The sequence below is a fragment of the Octopus sinensis genome, linkage group LG21, assembly GCF_006345805.1.
Source record: "Octopus sinensis linkage group LG21, ASM634580v1, whole genome shotgun sequence".
Lineage (NCBI taxonomy): Eukaryota > Metazoa > Mollusca > Cephalopoda > Octopoda > Octopodidae > Octopus > Octopus sinensis.
Window position 1 is genome coordinate 8,764,262 of NC_043017.1, and position 26,037 is coordinate 8,790,298.

The 26,037-nt window shown below is 37.6% G+C and overlaps 1 protein-coding gene across 4 annotated transcripts in view; it reads right to left on the reverse strand.

Moving 5' to 3' along the window:
• Positions 1-26,037, reverse strand: part of LOC115222834 (neurogenic locus notch homolog protein 1-like) — a 165,314-nt gene that overhangs the window by 31,134 nt on the left and 108,143 nt on the right. For 3 of the 4 annotated variants that reach the window (XM_029793162.2, XM_036511887.1, XM_029793163.2), the window contains 4 exons: positions 22,198-22,320; positions 16,417-16,650; positions 12,577-12,732; positions 11,672-11,860 (listed from right to left, as the gene is read on the reverse strand). In XM_029793162.2, the coding sequence (XP_029649022.1) occupies positions 11,672-11,860; positions 12,577-12,732; positions 16,417-16,650; positions 22,198-22,320 (702 nt within the window). Of the gene's footprint in view, positions 1-11,671; positions 11,861-12,572; positions 12,733-16,416; positions 16,651-22,197; positions 22,321-26,037 lie in introns of those variants that run through there. The other variant, XM_036511888.1, reaches the window with a different exon arrangement.

The window sequence follows — 26,037 nt, forward strand, 5'->3', positions numbered from 1 at the left end:
GAAAAATTAGATTTAGGATTAAATCAAATTTCACAGTATAAATATAAATTAAATTGGAGATAAAACCACTATTAGGCAACTCAAACATTGAGACATAAACCAAAACATAAAAAACAAAAAATAAATATAATTAATATAATATATATATATTGCCCCAGCATGGCCACAGCTCGTGAGCTGAAACTAGATAAAATAAAATAAAATAAAATAAAATAAAATATAAAATTTTAATAATTAAAATTTAAAATTTATATTTTTAAATCTTTAAAACCAAAAAGTATTAAAAAGTTAAATAATATAATAATATAATATAATATACTTCTTATATTATATTTAACCTTTTTATACTTTTTGGTTAGTTATATAAAAAAAAAATTCAAAAGTTAAAAATTTTTAAATATAAATTTTAAAATTTTAAATTTTAATAATTTAAATTTTGAATTTTATATTTTATATATATATATATATTATATTATATTTATTTTTTGTTTTTTATGTTTTGGTTTATGTCTATCACTGTTTGAGTTGCCTAATAGTGGTTTTATCTCTAATTTAATTCATTTATATATATATATATATTATTTTTATTATTTCTTATTCCTCATTTTTGTTCCTTATTTCGTAATAAAAATTATTTTGACGATTTCTAGTTGTATAAGTTTGATTGTCATATCTTTATATTGGATGTAAATAGTAAAATAGTTTTATATAATCCAGACCTGAAGATTGGCAATATAGTTGGATTGATATGATATTGAATTTCGAGACCTTTTATTTCAGCAATACCGATAGATATATTGTCATGAAACACACAGTCTATATAGTTTAATATAGGATTCAGAATAAGAATTGTAGATATTAATTTTAAGAAAATTTAATCTTATATATCTCTATCATCGATAATGTTGTTAAATGTTGATTGTGTTTCTTGAAGGTGGCTCTGTCTCCTCTTAAACCTATCTATCTATCTATAACATACACACATTCAGTACAATATTCATAATCCAACAAAGCGAACCCAGAATTTACTCATCAGAGGAATTATAGTGGGATTAGTCATCTTAAGTAATCCTCACCTTAAATAATCCTCAGTTCCCCGCTCCCCCATACTCCATGTCTCCAATCATACCCATCCATTTACCCTAAGCATTTGTGTGTGTGTGTGTGCATGTATGGGCATTTGTGGGTGCATGTGTGAGTGTATGCATGTGTATGTCAGAGTATTCTTGTATGAATGTGAAGACAACTCTGTCCCCCTGCTCCCCCACACTCCATGTCTCCAATCATACCCATCCATCTACCCTGCACCCTTTCCATCCCCCCCAGGCATCCCCCCTCCACTTGTACATTATCTCCCATCATGGCAGACAAGACCACTTTACAGAACAGAGAACAGTAAGATGATAATAATAATAATAATTCCATTCTTAGGGATGGACTGGTAGGGTGAGAAAGAAGGGTGGGATGGAGTCGTACAGGGTAAGGGGGGAGTGGAGGAGACAACATTAGCAACAATAACAACATTTTCTATGATAAACTATTTGATTGGACTAAAGAGGTCGTGGGGTCATCATGTGTATTTTGGCAACTGAATGAACAACAAGTGTTATTGTTGAACTTTTGAAGGGAATGAGAGAGTTGAGTGGGGTTTTAGTGGAGTTGTGCATGTGTGGGGGCAATGTGTGTGTGTACGCATATATATATATATATATATATAGATATATATATATATATATATATATATATATAGTATATATATATATATATATATATATATATATATATATATATATATATATATATATATATATATATATTATATATATATGAAGAGATAGAGAGTGGGGTAGGCAAATATGTGTGTGTGTGTGTGTATATATTTATATATATAGTTATGGTATATTCCGTTAAGAACTAGTAAAGTACAGCATAAAACTGTGTGTATATAAATATAATATACATACACACACACATATATAGAAAGAAAGACAGACAAGACCGGTCTGATCTGATGCCTGGGTTCTATAGTATGCATACACACACACACATAGATGTGGCATGCCATAAAGGAGAAATGGTTGTTTATGAATTACATATATCTGTGGTGGTGGTGATACTATAGAAGAGGAAAATCGGTGAATATGACTACTATCAATCTGAAATCATCATTGTTGCGGTTGTTGTCATTAATCCTAGTTAACCACTAATCACCCCACCCTCACTCATCTAGTAGATTTTTCCAACTGAGTCGTTGAGCATTGTCAACCCCACAATAACCAACAAAAAAAAAAGACACATATCTTCATTGCCCTACACATCTTGACTTTACTGGTGAGAGATGGGTCACAACTCAACTTTACAGGGGCCCACACACTATGTAACCATTGCTCAATACAGCAGACCACTACCCACACAGTATATGGTCACCATGACTCCACATAACACATTCACCAAGGCCCTACACAACATTCCTTGATAGCCTTCCACATCTTTACTAGGGCCCCACACAACATTCCTTCACTAGGGCCCCACACAATGAGCCTTCACCAGGGCTCCATATAATGCACCTTCACTGCCCTTCACCAGGGCCTCACGCAACACATCTTTAGCAGAACCCCACACAGCATGTCCTCACTACTTATTCTGCCTTCATTCTATATGCAGCCATAGTTCCAGATCAGGCTGGTACATCGCAGGTGTGGAAGGAAGATTAGACAGGTGGTAAGATGATGGGTATGAGAGAAAATGAGAGAGAGAAAGAGAGAGCGAGTGATAACAACAGAGAGAGAGAGAAAAAAGAGAAAGAGCATTGAATAAGAGCTGCCAAAATTACGGATATCAGAATTGCAACCACCTCAACATCTGCAACTATGAACTCTCATAACATCAACCAACAACGTTAACGATAACAACAACAACAATTGTAATCCTACCTTGAAATGGTAAGGGACCAAAGTGCAGCAATACATAATAGACTAGTCGTATGGTAAACTTCATCCTGTCACACCTGATGGTCGAATGGTATGATCCGTGTTTGGGGTGATGGTGGATTACAAATAGTATCGCCAATATGGCAACAAGGGGAGCAGAGTGAACAATAGTGTGGGGGAGGGGGAAGAGAAAGAAACAAGGGATGGGTAAGGTAGACAAAGAAGTTATTATGATATGGTCAGTGTTGTTAAGGTACCAACAGGTCCTCAAAAATGGCTGGGTGGAGTAGAAAGAAAAGGAGAACTCAAAGAAAGGGGACAGGACCGTGTGTGTGTGTGTGTGTTTGGATGGCACTTTTTTCTGTTTCCTTGTAGGTTTGTCAAAGATAATCCACTAACATCTAGTTGTCAAGTACCAACCAGTGTGACACACACACAAACATACACCCACACAAGAAATTTAAATATTCCTTATTTTTCAACATTTTCTTTCTGATAGTTCCAGAATTTTCTTTGTCCACTTCTTCGTTTTTTTTATTATTGTTACTGTCCTTGTTGTTCTGAGGAAGATTCTGGTAATTTTTCTTTGTTTTGGTTTTTTCTGAAGTGTGTATTTTGTTGCTAATTCTTAAAAATTATTATTATATTATTATTATTATTACTATTGAGTTAGCTGAATCATTAGAGCATCAGACATTTATTCCAAGTTCAGTTCCAGCCAGGGTTAACTTTCCCTTTCATCCTTTCAGGAGTCGATAAAATAAATCACCAATCACTGAATCAAGGACTTCAACTAACCCACAAAAATTATTGACTCTGTACCGAAATCAGTCAGATCAACAACAATTATTATCATTATTATTATTTTTCTTATATATTTTCCATTTCTTTAGAAACATTAACTTTTAGTTCCAAAATGTTTCTGGAGTATTATTATTGTTGTTGTTGTTGCTGCTGCTGTTACCTCTTGGAATATTTTGGGGTTTTTCTTCTTGATACACCCTAAGGGGTTTTCTTCAAATTTTCATTGTAGTCTAGTGGCTCCAGCTGGTTGATTGCATTAAGAGACTATCTATCCTCCTGGGGAAGTTGCAACAGTAAGGTGGAAGGGAGATATATTTTATGTTGCTTTTTAAATTTTTCTTTTAAAATTCTGTGAGGTATTTTCTGTTTCTAAAATTTTTTCCTCTCTTTATGTTGTTACTGCTATTTAGTCACAGGCCAGTATCAAATACACAATTCCTTTAATCCATCTGGTCATATTTCTTCGGCCCTTATCATTGGATACCCTGGATGATATTACTTAACATATCCTTTCCTTCTTTAAGACAGTAAGGAGTGATTCGAGGAGAGTTTGGCTACTATTTCTAGTTGGTTGGACAAACACACATGAAGAGGTTCACTTTTTGGTCTCCCACGTAATGTTGTTGCTGTTGTTATTTAGCTTGAGGTCAGCATCAAATAGGCAGACGACCTTTATTCATCCACGACCATCTTCTCTTACATTTTTCTTCATCTGTGTCATTGGTTACCAAGGACAGTATTATTTAATGTATCCTTTCTTTCTTCAAGAGAGTAAGATGTGATCTGAGGAGAGTTTGGCTGCTATTTCTTGTTGGTTGGATTCCTTGGTCCCTCTTGTAACGTTGTTGTTGTTGTTGGTGGTGGTGCATCAGTAGTTTCAGAAAATTTGTGACATCAGCAACAACAATAAAACTCACATAAACAGCAACAACAGGAAGATGAGGAACTCTGCTTTACACCTCCAGAGAGAAGCTGACGTTGTCACTGTGGGGGTCACCAGTGCTGGTGGTGGTGGTAGTGATGGTGGAAAAGATGGTAGTGGAAGTGATGATGATGATGGTAGTGGTTTGTTGCAGTTGGTTGGTGGAGATGGTGGTGGTGGTGGCGGTGGCAGCAGCTCAATATTACAACTTACTAAGTGGTATTGGTATGTCACAGAGGAAAACCTAAGACAGGGGGAGAGAGAGAGAGAGAGAGAAAGAGGGGGACAGGAAGGATGTAGTCAACGATCAGAGTAGAAGGAAGAAGAGGAAGATGGTAGGTGTGGGTGCTGGTGGTCAGAGAGTCCAAGGAAATGGCACAGAGAACAACTTTAAAAAAAAAAGAGGGACATAGGAGAGAGAGAGAGAGACTTTTGGAAGTGAGAGTGAAAAAAGGAGGTGTGTGTGTGTGTGTGTGTGGTTCTAATAATATGACTCAGAAATGAAGATGCAAAACAGGAGTTAGGATGAGTGAAGAATGTTGAAGTGGTTGTGATGGTGGTGGTGGTGGGCCATGAAGGTTAGGTGGAAAAAGGAAAAAAAAACGCTGATGTGGATTAGGGTGAAAGAACAGAAGGACACTTGTACTGAAAGAGTATACACACACACCTCTCCTTTCTCTCCCTCTCACACACAGTAAGAAAGAACCATTTCTTAGTTATTAAAAAACCATTTTGTTCTATAGTATGGTTTATTTTTAGTTTATATATATATATATATATATATATATATACACACACACGTATATATATATATGTGTGTATGTATGTGCATGTATACACACACATACTAACACGCATGCACACACATACACACAGTTCTTTGTTATTAAGAATAGCCAAGTTTTCCATGTTGCTGAATATAGAACCAAATTCATCACATGCTGTCAACTGTGATAATCTTTGGGCTATCTATAGAGTATAATTTACACTTTGATGGTGTCTGCATCCTAGTTTTTAGAACCGGTACACCTTGAGAGGCAACAAAAAGGCTGGTGCCAGGAAGGGCATCAGGCCATAGAAACACTGGCTTTAAAAGAAAAAAAAACTCCAATTCAACCCATAGCAGCATGGAGGAGCAGATGTAAAAATGGTCATGAGGATACAAATCACACACACACACACACACCTATCATTATGGTTTGTTTTTACATTGGCTCTTCTATACTGCCACAATGACAACAAAATGTGTGTTTGTGTATGTATATATAGCGATGGAATTTCCAAAAAAAAAAAAAAAGACGAAGACGGGTGTGTAAACCACAAACATGTATTAGTTTGATGCTCGGGAAGTGAGAAAGTCTTTTACATTTCGAGCATACACTCCTCAACAGAAAGAAACACAGAAATAAGCAGAGAAAGAAAATAAAAAAGGTTTAATAGCTATATATCCTTTAAATCTAATTATATGAAACGTTTTTGAGTATACTCATAAAATTAATATTCCCTGTAAAATCCATGGATTTTGCAAATCAGATTTGTAATATCCTATGGATGGGGGAATACAACAACTAAAACATGAAGTTTGTGGAAATGTGCATAGCAATGCATTAAAGGATTTATGAATTTTCATCCAAAAGTTCTTATTCTTAGATATATCTATCTATATATTTCAAAAGTTAAACAGCAAAGGGCAAAATAGACGAACACTGGGCAGAAACATAACAGACAGAAAAGCGAGACAAACACACATAAACACACACGTGTGTGTGTGTGTATATCTGCATACATATACATATGATACCATCATTATTTTATGTCCATGTTCACTTATAGTACAGGTTGGACATTTTGATACGATCCAACAGGTCAGGAGAATATATCTCGCTCCAGTGTCACAGTTTTGGCATAATGTCTGCAGGTGTGTGTCCTTCCTAATGCTAGCCACTTTACAGAGTGTATTTGGTTCTTTTCTTGTGAAGCCATCACTTATGAGGTTACCGTGTAACTAGCAAAACTGAAGAGGTCTCTCGACAGATGGGAAAAGGACAGAGTGGACACTTTAAGCAAAGTGTCAAGAGGTTAAAATCATTATCGGGATAGCAAGAACAGGTTTACTGTTTATGAATGAGATTCATGGGTACCTTGTATTTTACATGGGTTGATGGGGAATGTTGGAGTGGAGTTCAAACAGAGGTCAATATGAAGGCAACAAGGTGCTATAATGCACCCTCATGGTAATATGTCCAAGAGATGTACAAAAGAGAGTGTAGATACAGAAGAATCGGGGAGATACACACACACATATGCATGCACATATGACAAGCCACTTTCAGTTTCTATCAACCAAATTCACTCAAATATTTGTTCACCTCCAGTGCACAAGGAGCCATGCTGTGGGATTGAACCTGAAACCATGCATGGTAGGGAAGCAGACTTCTCACCAACACAGTACAGTCATGTGATGTCCATGAATAAAGACAGGTGCATCAAGAAGTGCCAAGCTCTAATTCTGGGATGGGTGGACCCAGGAAGACATGGCAGGAAGTGGTAAGAAAGGATCTTCAAATTTTGGGCCTCACTGAGGGTATGACAGGGGACCGAGACTTCTAGTGGTTTGCTGTGCTTGAAAAACTACATCAGGATAAGTAAAATCATAGTTGTCCTTGCGTACAGGCATGACCCCTGGATCCCTCTTCAGCTGAGTGTTCCTAATCTTTGGACTCCTGGGTGCTGGTGTCACATAAAAGTACCCATGCCAGTGCTGTGTATGAGCACCCAGTACACTCCGTAAAGTGGCTGGCATTAGGAAGGGCATCCAGCTGTAGAAGCCATGCCAAAACAGACATGGGCCCAGGTGGCTCTCCAGCTGGCCAGATCCTGTAAAACCATTCAACCCATGCCAACATGGAAAATGGATGTTAAATGACGATATCATCACCATCATCGTTTAGCGTCTGCTTTCCATGCTAGCATGGGTTGGAAGGTTCAACTGGGGTCTGGGAAGCCAGAAGGCTGCACCAGGCCCAATCTGATCTGGCAATGTTTCTACGGCTGGATGCCCTTCCTAACGCCAACCACTCCGTGAGTGTAGTGGGTGCTTTTTACATGCCACCGGCACAGGTGACTGACGAGGCTGGCAAACGGCCACGATCGGATGGTGCTTTTTACGTGCCACCAGCACGGGGGCCAGGTGAGGCTGGCAATATATATATATGTATACTGAAGCAAAGATCTCATGACTTATCCACTAGGCTATTAAAAGCAAACATACAGAGGCCTCAAACACATGCACATAGACAGACACAAATATGAAAGGACAGAAGAAATAAATGGAAAAGTGTGTGTGTGTAAATATAAATATGTGTGCCTGTATGGCTTTAAAATGAGCTCTTATATTGAAGAGACCAAGACGTGTGTGAAAAACCCTGGTTTTGAACTAACAACTAAATAAAAATGAGTTATTTATTTATTATATGTATTTGTCTATTTTTATGTCTTCAATCTTTCTTTCACAACAAAGACTGTTTCACAGGAAACTGAAGACTTTTTTTAAGGACAACAAGAAATAGTTGAGAGTGTGCACGTGTGTGTGTGAGAGAGAGAAAGAGAGAGAAAGGCAGAATGTGTGAGTATGAATGTGTGGTAGAGAGGTCTATGTGGTAGGTAGGTGTTTGTGTGGTAGTGTGTGTGTGGGTAAAAGAAAGAGTGCATGTGTGCACGTGTGCATGCAATTAAAAGAGTGTGTGTAAGAGAGAAAGAGAGTGTATGAGTGTGTATATGTGCATGTTTGAGTATGTATATATGTGTGTGTGTGTGTGAGGGCAAGTGAATGAGATAGTGTGAGAGGAAGAGAGTGAATGACTGTGTGTGTGCGTACACAAGAGACAGAGAAAAAAAATCATACAACTAAATGTTTCAACCCTCTTGTGTATCTTGGTGATGTTTGACAGTGACCACACATTCTCCAAAATATTTCCCAAACATACAACTCAACCCAACGACTTCAGAATTCTCTTCCAGTAAGTTCAGAAAATATTTTACCTCACAACAACTGCTGACACTACACAAATCATACACACTGTCATCAAACCTATAACAGAATGTGTGATGTGTGGGTTGTGTGTGTGTGTGTGTGTGTGTGTATATATATATATATATATATATATATATATATACATACACACACACACACACACACACATCTTTTATTTGTTTCAGTCATTTGACTACAGCCATGCTGTAGCACCATCTTAAGGGGTTTTAGTCAAACAAATGAACCCCAGGATTTATTCTTTGTAAGCCTAGTTAATTATTCTATCGATCTCTTTTGCCAAACCCCTAAATTATGGAGATGTAAACACATCAACATTGTTTGTCAAACGATGGTGTGGGGACAAACACAGACACATAAATACATACACACATATATATATATATATATTATATATATATATATATATATATATATATATATATATTATATATATGTATAATCGGTGACAGAGCAGTTCAACAAGTAGAGACCGTCAAAATAAGTACCAGCGAGACTTAAATAACTACTAAGATCAATATGACTAACTAAAATCCCTTGATGGTGCCCCAGCATGGCCACAGACCAATGACTGAAACCAGTAAAAGAATACGTCCATAGCCTTTATTTATTTTCATTGTCCAAATGCATGCCACTAGCTACTCAGAGTTATTTGTCCTTACTCATTACCCACACCATATATGTATAAGTTCCTCATCTATTAAAGATAAGATGGGACACTTGCTGTGCTGATGATAACTATTGAGGCAGAAACGAGTGTCCTTAGCCGTCCTCTTGTTTTCAGACAATCAGACTGTTGGGCAGAAACATAGGTATCAAAAACAAACATAAAGGCAAAGCTTTTAATGAGGAATAATGCGTGGAATAACACTTTCCTCACTCTATGGGAAAAGAAAAGATTATTGAGCATGGCTGTGTGGTAAGAAGCTTGTTTCCAAACCACATGGTTCTGAGATCAGTTCCACTGTCTGGCACCTTGGGAAAGTGCCTTCTACTACAGTCTCAGGTCGACCATATATAAAAGGCGGTGAGCTGGCAGAAACGTTAGCACTCTGGGCGAAATGTGTAGCCGTATTTCGTCTGTCATTACGTTCCGAGTTCAAATTCCGCCGAGGTCGACTTTGCTTTTCATCCTTTCGGGGTCGATAAATTAAGTACCAGTTACGCACTGGGGTGGATGCAATCGACTTAATCTGTTTGTCTGCCCTTGTTTGTCCCCTCTGTGTTTAGCCCCTTGTGGGTAGTAAAGAAATACATATATAAATGTGTTTGTATCTATATTTATGTATGCACACACAAAGTGCATAAACAGCCATACATGTATGTTGATTCTGTTAATAACAAGAAAACATGAGAGGTGAGGAGGAGGCAGATGAAGAGTGAAAGATGCAATAAAAAGAATTGGGTCATTGCGCAGTCCACTATACTCCCCACCACCACCACCACACACGGCCACTCCCCTACCCCCAGCATATGACTCCTCTGCTTCTATAAATGAGAGGCCAGTAGAAGATGGGTGGGGGGAGGGAAACTGTCAAGGACTTGGTCAGTGAGGATCTGTGCAGAAGACAACACTGGTTGGTAGAGTTAGGAGCAAACCACTTGAGCCTGAGACTTAGATTCAGACCTTAATTAGAGCTGGGGTGGGGAGAAAGAGAAGTAGAGTGAAATATAAATATATATGTATAAATAAATATGTATATATATGTATGTAAATATAAAAGTGTAAAATATATAAAGAGGAGAGAGAGAGATTGAAATATATAGAGAAAAACAGTGAGACAGATAATTAGAAAGAAAGTTAACCCTTTGGTTATCATATTTCTGTTGAAATATAATGTTTTTGTTTTTAATTAATTTTGAAAATATAATGACAAAATGCAGTAAAAGTAACTTTTGTCATTATTAAGCTGGTGCTTGGAACACAAGTTCACCATTTGGCATTTCAGATTACTTTGTCAATTGTAATGCTTATTTATTTACATTGGTTTCAATTAATCCTGCATTATCTCATAGCTTTAATGTTTTAATGATGTGATTATTTATTTTAAAAATAATATTGTAGGGTTAAGTCTGAGAAGACAGATCTGAGCAGTTGAAACATGAAGAAACAAGTAGAATATTTGGGCCAGATATGGCCAGTTTAAATGCTAAATTTTTAACATGAAATTTTGATACCAAACACACCCAAAACTTCCGTTGAGTTCTTTGATACAAAGTCCTTGCTTTCACCCTTTCGATACTAACCCAGCTGAAACCGCCTCTGGTTCTGTAGTATAAATGTATTGTTTTCATAATATCTTCCACTAAACCTTAGTCACAATTTAAGTTCCTAACACTAGCTTAATGATAATTAAGTTATTTTACTAAATTCTTTGATATATGGCTTCCGTAAAATGTACCATTCCGATCGTGGCCGTTGCCAGCCTCGCCTGGCACCTGTGCAGGTGGCACGTAAAAAGCACCCACTACACTCACGGAGTGGTTGGCGTTAGGAAGGGCATCCAGCTGTAGAAACACTGCCAGATCAGACTGGAGCCTGGTACAGCCTTCTGGCTTCCCAGATCCCCGGTCAAACCGTCCAACCCATGCTAGCGTGGAGAACGGACGTTAAACGATGATGATGATGATGATGATATTTAAAATTAATTGAAAGAAACACGGAGTATCACAAAATAAATACAGTAACGAGAGCATTAAAGTGATCTAAATTAAGAGTTTCCATCGAAATTTCATGTTAATTTATTTCAAACACCCAGCTTAATAATGATAAAATTATTTTATTAAATTGTTCATTATTTTCAAAATTAATTGAAACAAAAGGCAGTGAATTTCAAACGAAAAATGATAGAAAATGAGGTCAGAGTCATTTAGGAGCATTTTGAAAACAAAGTGTTTTAGAAACAGAGTTACAGGTGAACTGATATAGCAATCATTAAAAACACTAATATCTATGTTTCTTACCTGGCATACAAGCACACCGAAATCCTCCTCGATCATCGAGACAGGTTCCATCATTCTGACATGGATGGGGTTCACATTCATTGATGTCCTGTTCACATCGGTCCCCAGTTAAACCTGGCATGCAGTCGCAGCGGAAGCGTCCAGGTATATTGACACAGGTACCGCCATGTTCACATGGAGAGTCATGATCTGAAAACATTTTAAAATATAGATTATAATCAATGCTTCTATCATAGGTATAAAGAGGGTTAGTTAATACCATAGTATTTGACTAGTGCTATATTTTATCAACATCAACAGGCTGGAAGAGAAAGTTGACCTCATCAGGATTTGAACTCAGAGCTTAAAGAGGAGGAGGAGGATAATAATAATAATAATAATAATAATAATAATAATAATCATCATCATCATCAACAACAATCCTTTCTATTAAAGGCACAAGACTGGAAATTTGGGAGTGAAGGGGACTAGCCAATTACAATCAACCCCAGCGTTTCACTGGTACTTAATTTATTGACCCCAAAGGGATGAAAGGCAAAGTTGACCTCAGCGGAATTTGAACTCAGAACATAGCAACAGGCAAAATATCACTAAGCATTTCGTCCAGCATGCTAATGATTCTGTCAGATGATGATAATGATGGTGATGGTGATTTTATATTATTTTATTTTATTACGGCATTGCAATGGATTTAGAACAGCTTGCAAAACCTCTGAAGAACACCTGTGTGTATTTACTTTTTAGTTTAGGTACACTGTACCACTGCATATCATAAGCAGCAGTTATATGGGTTGGCCTTAAATCACTGACTGAAAAAACTGTCCAATCCATGATGATGATGACAATAATGGTAATTAGAGAGAGAGAGAGAGGAGAAGAGAAGGAGGTAGTGCATGTGTACTTACTTTTTTCACATTCGTCAATATCTTCAGAACAGTCTTTCCCCTGCCATCCTTTGGGACAGGAACAGAGAGGGTTGCCATCTATGGGAGATGTTGAACAGAGGGCATCAGCATGGCAAGGGCTGCTGGCACAAGCATCCTCAAGGTGACAGCGGAGACCTGTGTGAGTAGAAACATGGATATACGTGATATTGGTGATGATGATGATGATGTGTATATCGGTGTAATTTCTATGTAGTATGTGAACATCGTCAGGGAGGTAACTCTTCAAGAAGGGACACAACTCAAGGTAACCAAGCATTCTATAAATTATGGATTGCTAAAATATAGAAAGCTCTGTCGGTAGATCTAAAATTCACTGTAACATATAGACACCGTGCCCCAGCATGGCCACAGTCCAGTCAACGGTCATATGTGCATATACTTTCAGTCTTGATATTGTTGTACCTTCAAGGGGTTATAAGCAATTATACTGATACCCCACCACACACACATTACTTATTTCAGCCAGGTTTTTAGCTTATTGATTAAATGGCTAAGGCCACCTTGGTATAGAGGGGCATAACTCAAATGAATACCAAAACGTAATTTTGCTTATCATATTGATTTACTGACAATCTCTCACTGATACACACGCACACACACACAATGAAGATTAATAACCCCCTATACAAAAATATATTTCTAGCCTTATTCTCGAACAGTTCAGGGGTTTTGATCCTATAAAGAGAATATCTGGGATCTGAACAATCTAAGGACCTTGATGTCAGCCTAGTTGTTAAATCTTACAAGTTTTATATCTAGGGTGTCAGGCCTTCACTGTTAGAACTCATGTTCCATACTCAAGTAGATAGCCCTACATGTTCCAGGACCAAGTAATAGCCCTACATGTTCCAGAGCTAAGTAGATAGCCCTACATGTTCCAGGGCCAAGTAGATAGCCCTACATGTTCCAGGGCCAAGTAGATAGCCCTACATGTTCCAGGGCCAAGTAGATAGCCCTACATGTTCCAGGGCCAAGTAGATAGCCCTACATGTTCCAGGGCCAAGTAGATAGCCCTACATGTTCCAGGGCCAAGTAGATAGCCCTACATGTTCCAGGGCCAAGTAGATAGCCCTATATATTCCAGGGCCAAGTAGATAGCCCTACAGGTTCCAGAGCTAAGTAGATAGCCTACATGTTCCAGGGCCAAGTAGATAGCCCTACATGTTCCAGGGCAAGTAGATGCCTACATGTTCCAGGCCAAGTAGATAGCCCTACATGTTCCAGGGCCAAGTAGATAGCCCTATATATTCCAGGGCCAAGTAGATAGCCCTACAGGTTCCAGAGCTAAGTAGATAGCCCTACATGTTCCAGGGCCAAGTAGATAGCCCTACATGTTCCAGGGCCAAGTAGATAGCCCTATATATTCCAGGGCCAAGTAGATAGCCCTACATGTTCCAGAGCTAAGTAGATAGACCCACATGATATTCAGTTGTGCTTCCTCAGGCGATATGTAAATATTGTCTCTGAAAGTTTAAAATCCTCAGCTCCAAGAACATCCTGTTGTGACCTGAATTTAGAAGTAGTCACAATGACTACTACTAAATTCAACCCACAACGGACAGAGAGGAAGTTCTTGAAGCTGAAGATTTTAAACTTACGGAGACAACTAGATCTCATAATGCAGGGAGACAGTGGCATAATTAAGTACCTGCACACCTGGAGAACAACATTGTGTGGAAACAATTGTAGTGATTAAAAAATAGATGTCCAACCATATTCTTTCTCATTCACTCCAATTTTTGCAATTATTTATTCACACATGACAGATGCCCGAATGCAAACCTGGAAGTATGTATGAAACTACAACTGGATCACACAGGGTGAAATCTGAGGGTGGACAAGCTTTATACTGCACTCTGCTGCGTTAACAGAATATACCATAACCATATAGGCGCAGGAGTGGTTGTGTGGTAAGTAGCTTGCTTCCCAATCACATGGTTCCGGGTTCAGTCCCACTGCGTGGCACTTTGGGCAAGTGTCTTCTACCATAGCCTCAGGCTGACCAAAGCCTTTTGAGTGGATTTGGTAGACGGAAACTGAAAGAAGCCTGTCGTGTATATGTATATATATATATATATGTATGTGTGTAGAAGCCTGTCGTGTATATGTATATATATATATGTATGTGTGTATATGTTTGTGTGTCTGTGTTTGTTCCCCCCAACATTGCTTGACAACCGATGCTGGTGTGTTTATGTCCCCCGTAACTTAGCGGTTCGGCAAAAGAGACCGATAGAATAAGTACTTGGCTTACAAAGAATAAGTACTAGGCTTACAAAGAATAAGTCCTGGGGTAGATTTGCTCGACTAAAGGCGGTGCTCCAGCATGGCCGCAGTCAAATGACTGAAACAAGTAAAATAGTGCGAGTGTGTGTGTGTGTGTGTTCAGGTGTACATATGTGCATACCTTTGAAAGGTATAAAACATAAAGACTGCCTTCTGTATGGCTTTGAATTTTATTTGTATGTGTGTGTGTGTGTGTATGCACAGTTTGAAAAGTGTATGTAAACAAAGAAGCACACACATATAATTTATACATACTCACATATAAATATATATACATGCATACAAAAATTCAAATATTTATACACACGCACACATTAATACTAAGTTTATGCAGACAAACAACAGAGACAGACACATACACATTTGCAAATATATACATACATACATAGACACGCAAAGATATGCACACTGCGCATGCATGCACGTACACACATTGACCGAGAAATTACAGCTATCAATCCACACAGAGTATCACTGCAAAAATCACAAACTACAGCCCACACAACAGTACATACTACTATTACTACTACAGCCCATACAACATGACGACATACTACGCACAGCTAAATCTACATAACTGACATTCAAAACCAAGGAAGTTTGGGACATATTTTCGCATCTGGAGCCGAGGTCACACTTCCTGGCATTGAAGTCAAGTGCTTATGATAGTGTTTGGAGTGTGGTGGTGGTGGTGGTTGTAGGAGTGGTGGTGATGGTAATACAGTGTGTGGGAGGCAGTGGTCACATGGTAGTAGTAGTAGTGGTTGTAGAAGTAGTGGTCATATGATGGTGGTTGTAGTTCTGGTTAGTAGTGATGTTGATGGTGGTTGTGGTGGTGGTGGAGATCCTTGTCATGATATTTGTGATAGTAGTAGTAGCTTAGTTATAATAGTTGTAGTTGTAGTGTTGTTTGTAGTAGCAGCAGTAGTAGTGATTGTTGAAGTGAATGTAGCAGCAGTAGTGTTGCTGATGGTTGTAGTAACAGTAGTTGTGGTGGTCGTAATAAAGTGTAGTGGGACTGGTTGCAGTAATAATGATTAGTACAAGTAGTGGTAGCTTACATGTAATAGTAGTGGTTGTAGTGTTAGTAGTAGTAGCCAATGCTACATGTGGTATTAGGTAGAGAGGGCAAAAGCGAACAGCAAGTAATATTGTGGGGGGGGGTATGTTAGAATGGAGGTGAGTGATGGGGAATGAGTGATAAAAAGAGTAGTAAGTGATAAAGAGGGTAGTGAGTGATATGGATGGTGAGTGACGAGGGTGGTGAACACTAAAGTAGTGAGTAATAGAAGAGGGTTGTGAATGACAGTAGGGTTGGTATATTATGGTGGTGGGCAATGAGTGATAGAGGTGAGGAATGATAGGTGTGATGAGTGACAGTCCAAGTGATGAGTGACACTAAAGATGAGGAATGATAATAGTGATAATGTTTGGGAATAGTAAATATTAATAGGGGTAGGAAATGGCAGTGGTGGGTGGTGCAAACTATATTTTTCCACAGACAGAACTTACCAGTTTTCGAAGGAGGGCATTCACAGTGATAGTAGCCAACCCGATCGTGACAGGTTCCACCATTGTAACAAGGCTGACTCTCACAGTCATCAATGTTTTCACTGCAAACCTTGCCAGTCCATCCGTTGACACAAATGCACAAGAAACTACCGTGTTCGTTGTTGCATGTGGCGCCGTTCTTGCACAGACCTGGTTGTGTGAGACATTCGTCTATGTCATCTTTGCAGTATTTACCTGAAGAAGAAAGAAAGAAAGAAAGAAAAAGTGAGTGAGAAAATGTATCTTTTACCTTTCACTAGTTTCAGTCATTAGATTGTGGCCAAGCTGTAGCACCGCCTTGAAGAATTTTTAATTGACCGAATCAGCTCCAGTACTTTTTTTTTTTAAAGCCTGGTACTTATTCTATTGATCTGTTTTGGCAAACTGCTAAGTTACAGGGACTAAAACTAGTTGTCAAGCATGGTGGGGGAACAAATGCAAACTTGAAGACACACATACACCTGTGCACACCAGTCAATGCTGTGTATGCCATAAGGTCTGCAAGTCTAACAGAGGCTTCAAAGGACATTTTAAGATCCACAAAGATCAGAACTTAGCTGCAGCTCTTGGTGGTCCAAATTAGATATGCACTCTATGTGGGTGTCTTTTTCAAAACATTATCTGGTTTAAAAAGCCACATTGGACACCTTGATGGATCTAAGATGTAAGTACAAGAGGGGGTTAGACTCTGCATAAGGAGTAGACAACCACATACATAGATAAATATATATTTTTTATTGTTTCAGCTATCTGACTGCGGCCATGCTGGAGCACCACCATTAGTCGAAAAAATCGACCCCAGGACTTACTCTTTGTAATCCTAGTACTTACTCTATCGATCTCTTTTGCCGAACCCCTAAATTATGGAGATGTAAACACATCAACATTGGTTGTCAAACGAAGGGGCGGGGGACAAACACAGACACACAAACATATACACACACACACATATAATTGGAAGTAATAACCAAAGTTAAAACAGATTAATTAACACATACCCACACCCACAAAGTACATCTACATTTGGTGAGAGCAGAAATACCCAGCAGTATTAAAGGCTTGATTGAATTATCTCCCCTTACACTACTACATTTTATTTCCTAATACAGACTTTAATCTAGCATCAGAGACTAGAACCAGTAAGTGAAGAATATAACTTACACGTCTGGCCCATAACTAAAAATTTATCATTATCATTATCGTCTTGTCCCCTTTTCCAAATTTGTATGGGTCCGACGGAATTTGTTGCAGCAGATTTTCAAGAGCAGCATGCTTCTTCCGGTCGCCAACCCCTACCCGTTTCCAAATAAGGTAATTTTTTTCCCCATGGCCAGAGATGTTTTAATGGAAAACTGAAAATGAATGACACTGCTCACATAACAGTGACACTCATTTACAACTATCATGTGATGTCAAGGCAAAGAAACAGTAACATGAACATATACAGACATATATCGAAATGTAATTGTAAGATCCATGGATCTAAGTGTAAGGAGTTTGTAAGCTTCGAGCAGCTAGTGATCAGCCTAATGAGTAGCTAGCTGAATACTCCTCATTGAGTAATTAATACATCAGGGGATCTGCTAGCTAGGAAACATTTGTAGCCTGAATTTTACCTGTTCCGCTCCTTTAATTTGGATATACATACATACTATATATGGAGAGAGAGAGAGATCCACTTGTAAGTATTTACTCATCCCAAGGCTATAGTAGAAGACACCCAAAGTGTCACCAAGTGGGACTGAACCTGAAACCATGTTGTCAGGAAGTAAACTTTTTACCACAAAGCCATGCCTTGCATCTTATTCTTGCAGAAAATAATGATGGGAATTTTTTTATTTAGATACGACCGTTTGAAAACAAGAAGTTTTGTGTCACAGACCAAAGGGTTGTTGTTGTTGTTTAGCCACAGGCCAGCTCTGATTGAGAAGATCTTTGATTAAAGACATTCCTATCGTGACAATCCTGCCTTTTACTAATGTGCAACAAACCCATGAGTCTTTATACACTGTATTCTTTTCTAAGATGGTGGGGTATAATTTACGGGAAATTTAGCTGTTATCTCTTGCAAATCAAGAGATCATATAGAGTAGAAGCTTCGTTGTTTGTTAGATCATTAGAGGTGGTCATCTCGAGGACTGGTGCCAAAATGGTCAAGATCTGTCAACTATTGTAATGGTCATTTTCATCATTGTTACCTACCTACATATCTACATACATTAATCCATGCATACCAAACCCACCTACCTATCTATTTATGTACACACACAAACCAAAATACCTGTGTATACCTATATGCATGTTGATATACATACATATCTATCAATGCACTTATGTAACTATGTACTCATATACCTATGTCTGAATATACTTAAGTAAATGCTTGTGCTACATAAAAAGTATCGAGGGGAAGAACGTGATAGACAAAAGGCGGGCATGAGTTTATTAAAAACTACCACGACTCGATAGAAGCTGTGAAAGAAGTCAAGGGAAGTTCAAGGGAGATAACTCTTGCTGCACATCAGATTTATGTGTGAGTGTAACAAACAAAAAATTTTGTATGGAATCCCTTCTATAAACATTAGGCCTGAAATTTGGGACGTGGAAGTTCGTCGCCGTCGTTTTATCGTGTGTCCGATGATTTATTTGGTTTCTTCTTGACCACTTCTTCCCCTCTGTCCGTGTTTATAACTCTGATGACTAACGAGGCCGATTCTTGCATGGAAGTATCAGTTGCAAAGTTCACAAAGGGATCCGTGGTGGAGGCTTTGGTCGTTGCAGCCCCCATTTTCTTTCTTGTTACTCTTCCTCTTTCCTCTGTCGTTCAGCTTCAAAATAATCTGTCACAGTGGAGATGGAATGATGCCAGCCGTGCCTGTCCTGACCTTCAATGGATCGATTCCAGAGACTGGAACCAGTTTTGGGCTTTGCTTCAGCTGATCCTTGTATCGACGGAGGGGACTACATCTAACCCAGTTATCAGCTGGTACTTCTTACCAAAAGACGCACATTCTATCCTGATGACCCCATAAAACCCTATAGTGTCTAGTAAGTGGAGCTTTCAACTGGCAGCACTCGTATCAGCACGTAGTCTGCTAATAACTGATCCCAAAAGGATGAAAGAAAGGCTAAGTCGGTCTCAGAGGAATTTGAACTCAGGAATGTATTACGCAGGCAGAAATGGCATGCTAGCTATTCTTCCAGCTAGCTGCCTTAATTTATGCACATATGATTATGATGTCATGTATATAATACACATAAGTTGTAGGCATAAAGTGTATTTTAAAAAAAAACAAAAAAACACCCTCATAATTCCAAATGTAGCACAAACTGTTGCACAACTGTAACATGAGTAGATAATGTTACTACAATGTTACCAGGACATTAGTTTTTAATATTTCATTTTATATATTAAGGCGTGAGCTGCGGCAGAATTGTTAGCACACTGGGCAAAATGAAATAGACAGGAAAATGAACAAATGAATGAATACACACACCACACACACACACACACCTATATATATATTAGATATATATCACACCACACACATGCCTATATATATATATTATATATATATATTATATATATATATATATTATATAATATATATATATATATATATATATATTATACATACATACATATATCACACACACATGCCTATATATATATACATACATATATCACACACATGCCTATATATATATATATATTATATATATATATATATATAACATACATATATATCACACACACACATGCCTATATATATATATATACATACATATATATCACACCACACACATGCCTATTATTATATATATATATATACATACATATATATCACACACACACACACATGCCTATATATATATATATATATACATACATATATATCACACCACACACACATTGCCTATATATATATATATATATACATACATATATATCACACACAACATGCCTATATATATATATATATATACATACATATATATCACACACACACATGCTATATATATATATATATATACATACATATATATCACACACACACATGCCTATATATATATATATATACATACATACATATCACACACACACATGCCTATATATATATATATATATACATACATACATATATATCACACACACACATGCCTATATATATATATATATATATATATATATATATATATATATATATGTATATATATATATAGGCATGTGTGTGTGTGAAAAGTGGCCCTTCATGAACCATAGGCTCATAAGGCCAGTTTCCCAGATTCTGTGGCGTATATACTCCCACCTGGATGGGATGCATCACTCAGTCCCAGAATTGAAACCACAATCTTACTAAAATGAGTGCAACAACCTAACGACTAATCCGCATGCGCGTGCGCGCACACACACACAGACACAGAGAGTAAGAGAATGACAGATTAAGACTATCATCCAGCAATGATTACAGTCCCTGCATTGGACTTTCACACAGTTTCCATCAAGCCAATTCCCCTCACAAAGATTGAGTTGACCCACCCAAGGCTTAAGATGCTTTACAAGGGATATCAACCTAACTCAAAATCATGAGATTGCAATGGAAACTTCTTAACCACACACCCAGACTACACCCCATAAATGTTACACCAAACATTGGTTCAATTCCCACAGATTAGTCAGGTTTTATTGTTTCTTTGTGTGTTTTTTCATTCATTCCCATGTCTCCTAGACATCTAGATTCACACAGACTTTTAAGAAAATTCAAATGTGTTCTGCTTTTGTCTTTTTTTCTGTTTGTTTTAATTTTTATCTATTTGCTTATATTGCTTTTCTTTTAAAAGCCATTCTGTTGAGGTGTCCATTTACAAGTTTTAACCATTCTACTTAACTAGATATTTACTGGTTTGAGATAAGACATTAGATGTTTACAACTTCTCACACACATACACAAGATGATGCCTTAGCAATACATGCACACATTGAGGTTACAGTTAAATCTTCCCACATGACAGGGCTCTTTGACAACATACACAACACACACACACACACATGGAGATTAGTCATGGTTTCCCTTAACAACACACATTCACATAGGGCAGGAAGATATAGTCACAGCTTCCGACATGAGAGAACTCCTCAACATACACATGGAGATTATTGTCAAAGCTTCCCTTTGAGAAGACCATTTAAAAACATATACATGGAGATTACAATCACAGTTTCCTATATTTGAGGGCTCAATGTACACATGAAGGTTACAGTCCCAACTTCCCTGCATGAAAAGACTCCTTAACAATACACATACAAAGCTTAGTCATGGTTTCCTACATGAGGATTCCATAATAGCATAAATACATAGCAGTTAGTCAAAGCTTCCCACATGACAGGGCTTCTTGATAACACACACACACACAGGTCATAGTCACAGCTTCCCACATGAAGGCTCCTCAACTACATACACATGGAGATTATATACAGCTTTCTACATGAAAAGGTTCCTAAAAAATACAAACATGAAACTTACAGTCATAGTTTTCCACTTTTTAATATACATGCATATGGGGGTAACAGTCACAATATGCATGCATATGGGGGCACCTGTAAGAAATTATAATCACAGTTTCCTACATGAATGGGCAACTTAACAACATACACATGTAGATTATAATTACAAATCTGATACAGGACAACTGACAAAACAAGACTCAGACTAGAAAAATAAATAAAAAAGTAGACATTACCTTTAAATGTTGGTGGACAGAGGCAAGTGTAGCTGTTGGTGCCATCGACACATGTGGAGCCATTGGCACACTTGTTGTTCTGACAGTCATCAATGTTGATTTCACATCTGCTGCCTCGGAAACCTGCAATGACAGCAACAACAGTCATAAGAAGAAATAACAAAAACTATAATGACAGATATAGGGGGCTAGTTGATTTCATTGACCCCACCAGTACTTGATTGGTACTTATTTCATAGGCCCTTAAAAGGATGGAAGACAAAGTCAACCTCTGCAGAATTTGAACTTAACTTATAAAATATAATAACAAATGTAATAACAACTATAGCAATAAATGTAACGAGCACTCAGATAGTGCAAACATCTGGCAAGGCAACAGCAACGTCCTCTAAACAATTAGCCAGAGATGATTTTTAAAATGAGAATATCTGAAATAAACTTGACTGCTCTCACTAACAAGAATACTAAAAATGAACCTGACCGCTCTCAAAAATTAAGTAAAAAATCTGGAAAAATAATCTAGAATCTTTGGTACCGGATCGATCCCAAAATCTAATCAGTTCATGCCAGTCATGAGGCCAAACATCTCTGAAAGTTTCACCCAAATCCATCCATCAGTTCTTGAGATATCTTGCCCATGGACAAACAAACAAACAAACACAACGGAAAACAATACCTTCACCTTCGCTAAAGCAGCGGTAACAAATGTAATAATAACTATAATAACAAATGTAATAATAACTATAATAACAAATGTAATAATAACTAGCAATAACTATAGAGAGTCTTTCTACTAAAGGAACAAGGCCTCAAATTTTGGCGAGTACTTAACTGGTAATTATTTCATTGACCCTGAAAGGATGAAATGAAAAGTCAACCTGACAGAATTTGAACTCAGAACAAAGATAGATGAAATGCTGCTAAGCATCTTGTCCTTGGATGATAATGACGACAATGACAAGCATCTTGTCCTGTGAGCTAATGGTTCTAGCAGCTCACCGCCTTAATAGTAATGGTTTCGAATTTTGGCACCAGGTCAGCAATTTCGGAGGAGGGGGTAAGTCGATTATATTGACAAACCCCACCACCTTCAATGATTAACTGAAAGAGGAGAAAGGCAATGTCCAGCTGACAGATGAAATGTTGCTGAGCATTTTGTCCAGCGAGATAACGATTCTGCCAGCTCACTGCTTTATAAATAATAATCGTTTCTACTATAGGTACAAGGCCTGAAATCTGCGGAGATGGGTATGTCGGTCACATCGACCCCAGTACTTGACTGGTACTTAATTTATCAACCCTGAAAGAATGAAAGGTTAAGTCAACCTTGGCAGAATTTGAACTCAGAACATAAAAAAGGGCGAAATACTGCTAAGCATTTCGCCCGGTGTGCTAACAATTCTGCCAGCTTGTTGCCTTTCACTGCTTTATCATAAGTCTAGTAACAACTATAACAACAACAACACTTATAATAGCAAGTATTAACACTTTTTGGTATTTATTCTTTAAAATTTTTTTTTTTGCCAAACTGCTAAGTTATGGGGGACATAAACAAACCAACACTGTGCTTGTCCTCTTCAATGCTATTCAATATCCAAAGACAAACACATACATACATACACATGCACACAAACATTAGTCAGATAGATAATGTACCCAAGATAGAGGTATATAATATACCTCAGTTATCATCGTCGTTTAACATCTTTAAATTTGATTTAGTATTACTAAATTGAATTTTTCCCTGTAAGTTTGGAATAATATTCCCTTATATATATCTGTGTGTGACTGTGTTTTTGTCACAAACACCAACCACTTGACAAAAAAAATTGGTAGAATAAGTAGAATAAGCACTGGAGTCAAGGCAATGCCCCAGCATGGCCACAGTCGAATGAATGAGAGAAGCAAAAGAAACAAGCCTAAAACATAGCTCATATTGTAGACACGATATACATCAGTCACGTATTTATAAATTACCCTAGTTATGTGATATAACTTCATTGTTGTTATATGTCACACCTCATTGAACTTAAATGGCAGATGAGAGAGAAGTGAAGGAAAAGATAAAGAAATAGAAAAATTAAAATTAGTTCCCACATTAGTTGCAGGTCATAAATTGAATAGAGTGATTATGTACTTGAGTTAACCCTTTCCATACAACAAACATCCTATTTTAAAGTGACCTAACTTAAAAAGTTGATTCATAATGACAATGCTATTTCCTTAAATTCTTCATTTCCAAATTGATTGAATCAAAGGCAAGCAGTTGCCGACAGAGATAAGGTAACAAATGGGTTAAAGTGATCTAAATTGACTTCCATGTTCATTTAGGGTTCCAAACTCTAGATTCATAATCCTTATCTTTTCCTTTGTTTCAGTCATTTACACTGCGGCCATGCTGGGGCACCACCTTGAATTTTTAGTCAAATCAATTGGCCTCAGTACTTCTTAAGCCTAGTACTTTTTCTATTGGTCTCTTTTGCTAAACTGCTAAGTTATGGGGATGCAAACACACCAACATTGATTGTCAAATGGTGATTGATGAGGGGAGACAGACACACACATACATAAATATATATATATATATATTATATATATATATATTATATATATATATGTTGTGTGTGCATGTGTATATATATATATATATATATATATATACATACATACATACACAAATTGACCCCAGGACTTATTCTTTGTAAGCCTTTAAGTTACTGATTTGTAAGTGATTTGAGGGAAATTTGGTTTATATTTCTAGTATCATCAAGTAACCATGTAGAGGCCCCTTTCTGGCTGATGGAAATATTAATCACAATATGAGGTCAGAAAACAAAGTTGAACCTAGGCAAGACTTGAACTCAGAACATAAAGGGACAGGATAAAATAATACAAAAAAATTTACCCAGAACTTTAATGTATCTTGTTCTTCAGCCCTAATAATAATAATAATAATAATCCTTTCTACTGGAAGCACAAGGCCTCAAACTTGGGATGGAGGTGGGGGAATTGGTCGATTACATCGACTCCAGTACTCAACTGGTACATAATTTATTGACCCTGAAGGGATGAAAGGTAAATTCTACAATTTCATATTTGTGAGCTGAGAATTTGTATTATGTATATGTATACCATTTATGTTAGTCAAATTTGTGTCCTCATCTTGATTGTTGCTTTCACTAAGTTTTGGTTGTTGCACATTCCACCCTTCTTCAGGTGCTTTGTGTTCAACTCAGTTGTTGCATTGGAATTTCGAACCTAACCCATTATCTGATCCACAGAGTGAACAGTGGACCTCCATGGATCAAATAAAGTGTTCAGTTTGGAATTCCAGTTCAACAACCAAGCTCAAGACAAGACACCCGAAGAACAGTGGAGTGTACCCAACAGCCGAAACATAGTGAAAGCAACAATTAAGATGAGGGACACCAGTCTGACTGACATAAACAGTATACATACTAACAATTCTGCCAGTTCACCACTCTACACCTTGATAATAATGATACTAATAATTATTTCTTTTAATTACCACAGGAGGGGGGGGGTAAGAGCACATTACAAGAACAAATGGCAAAACTAATGAAAGGAGGGGGTTAGCCTCGCCTGGCCCCCGTGCCGGTGGCACGTAAAAAGCATCATCCGACCGTGGCCGTTTGCCAGCCTCATCTGGCACGTAAAAAGCACCCAGTACACTCACGGAGTGGTTGGCATTAGGAAGGGCATCCAGGCATAGAAACATTGCCAGATCAGACTGGGCCTGGTGCAGCCTTCTGGCTTCCTAGACCCCAGTTGAACCGTCCAACCCATGCTAGCATGGAAAGCGGACGCTAAATGATGATG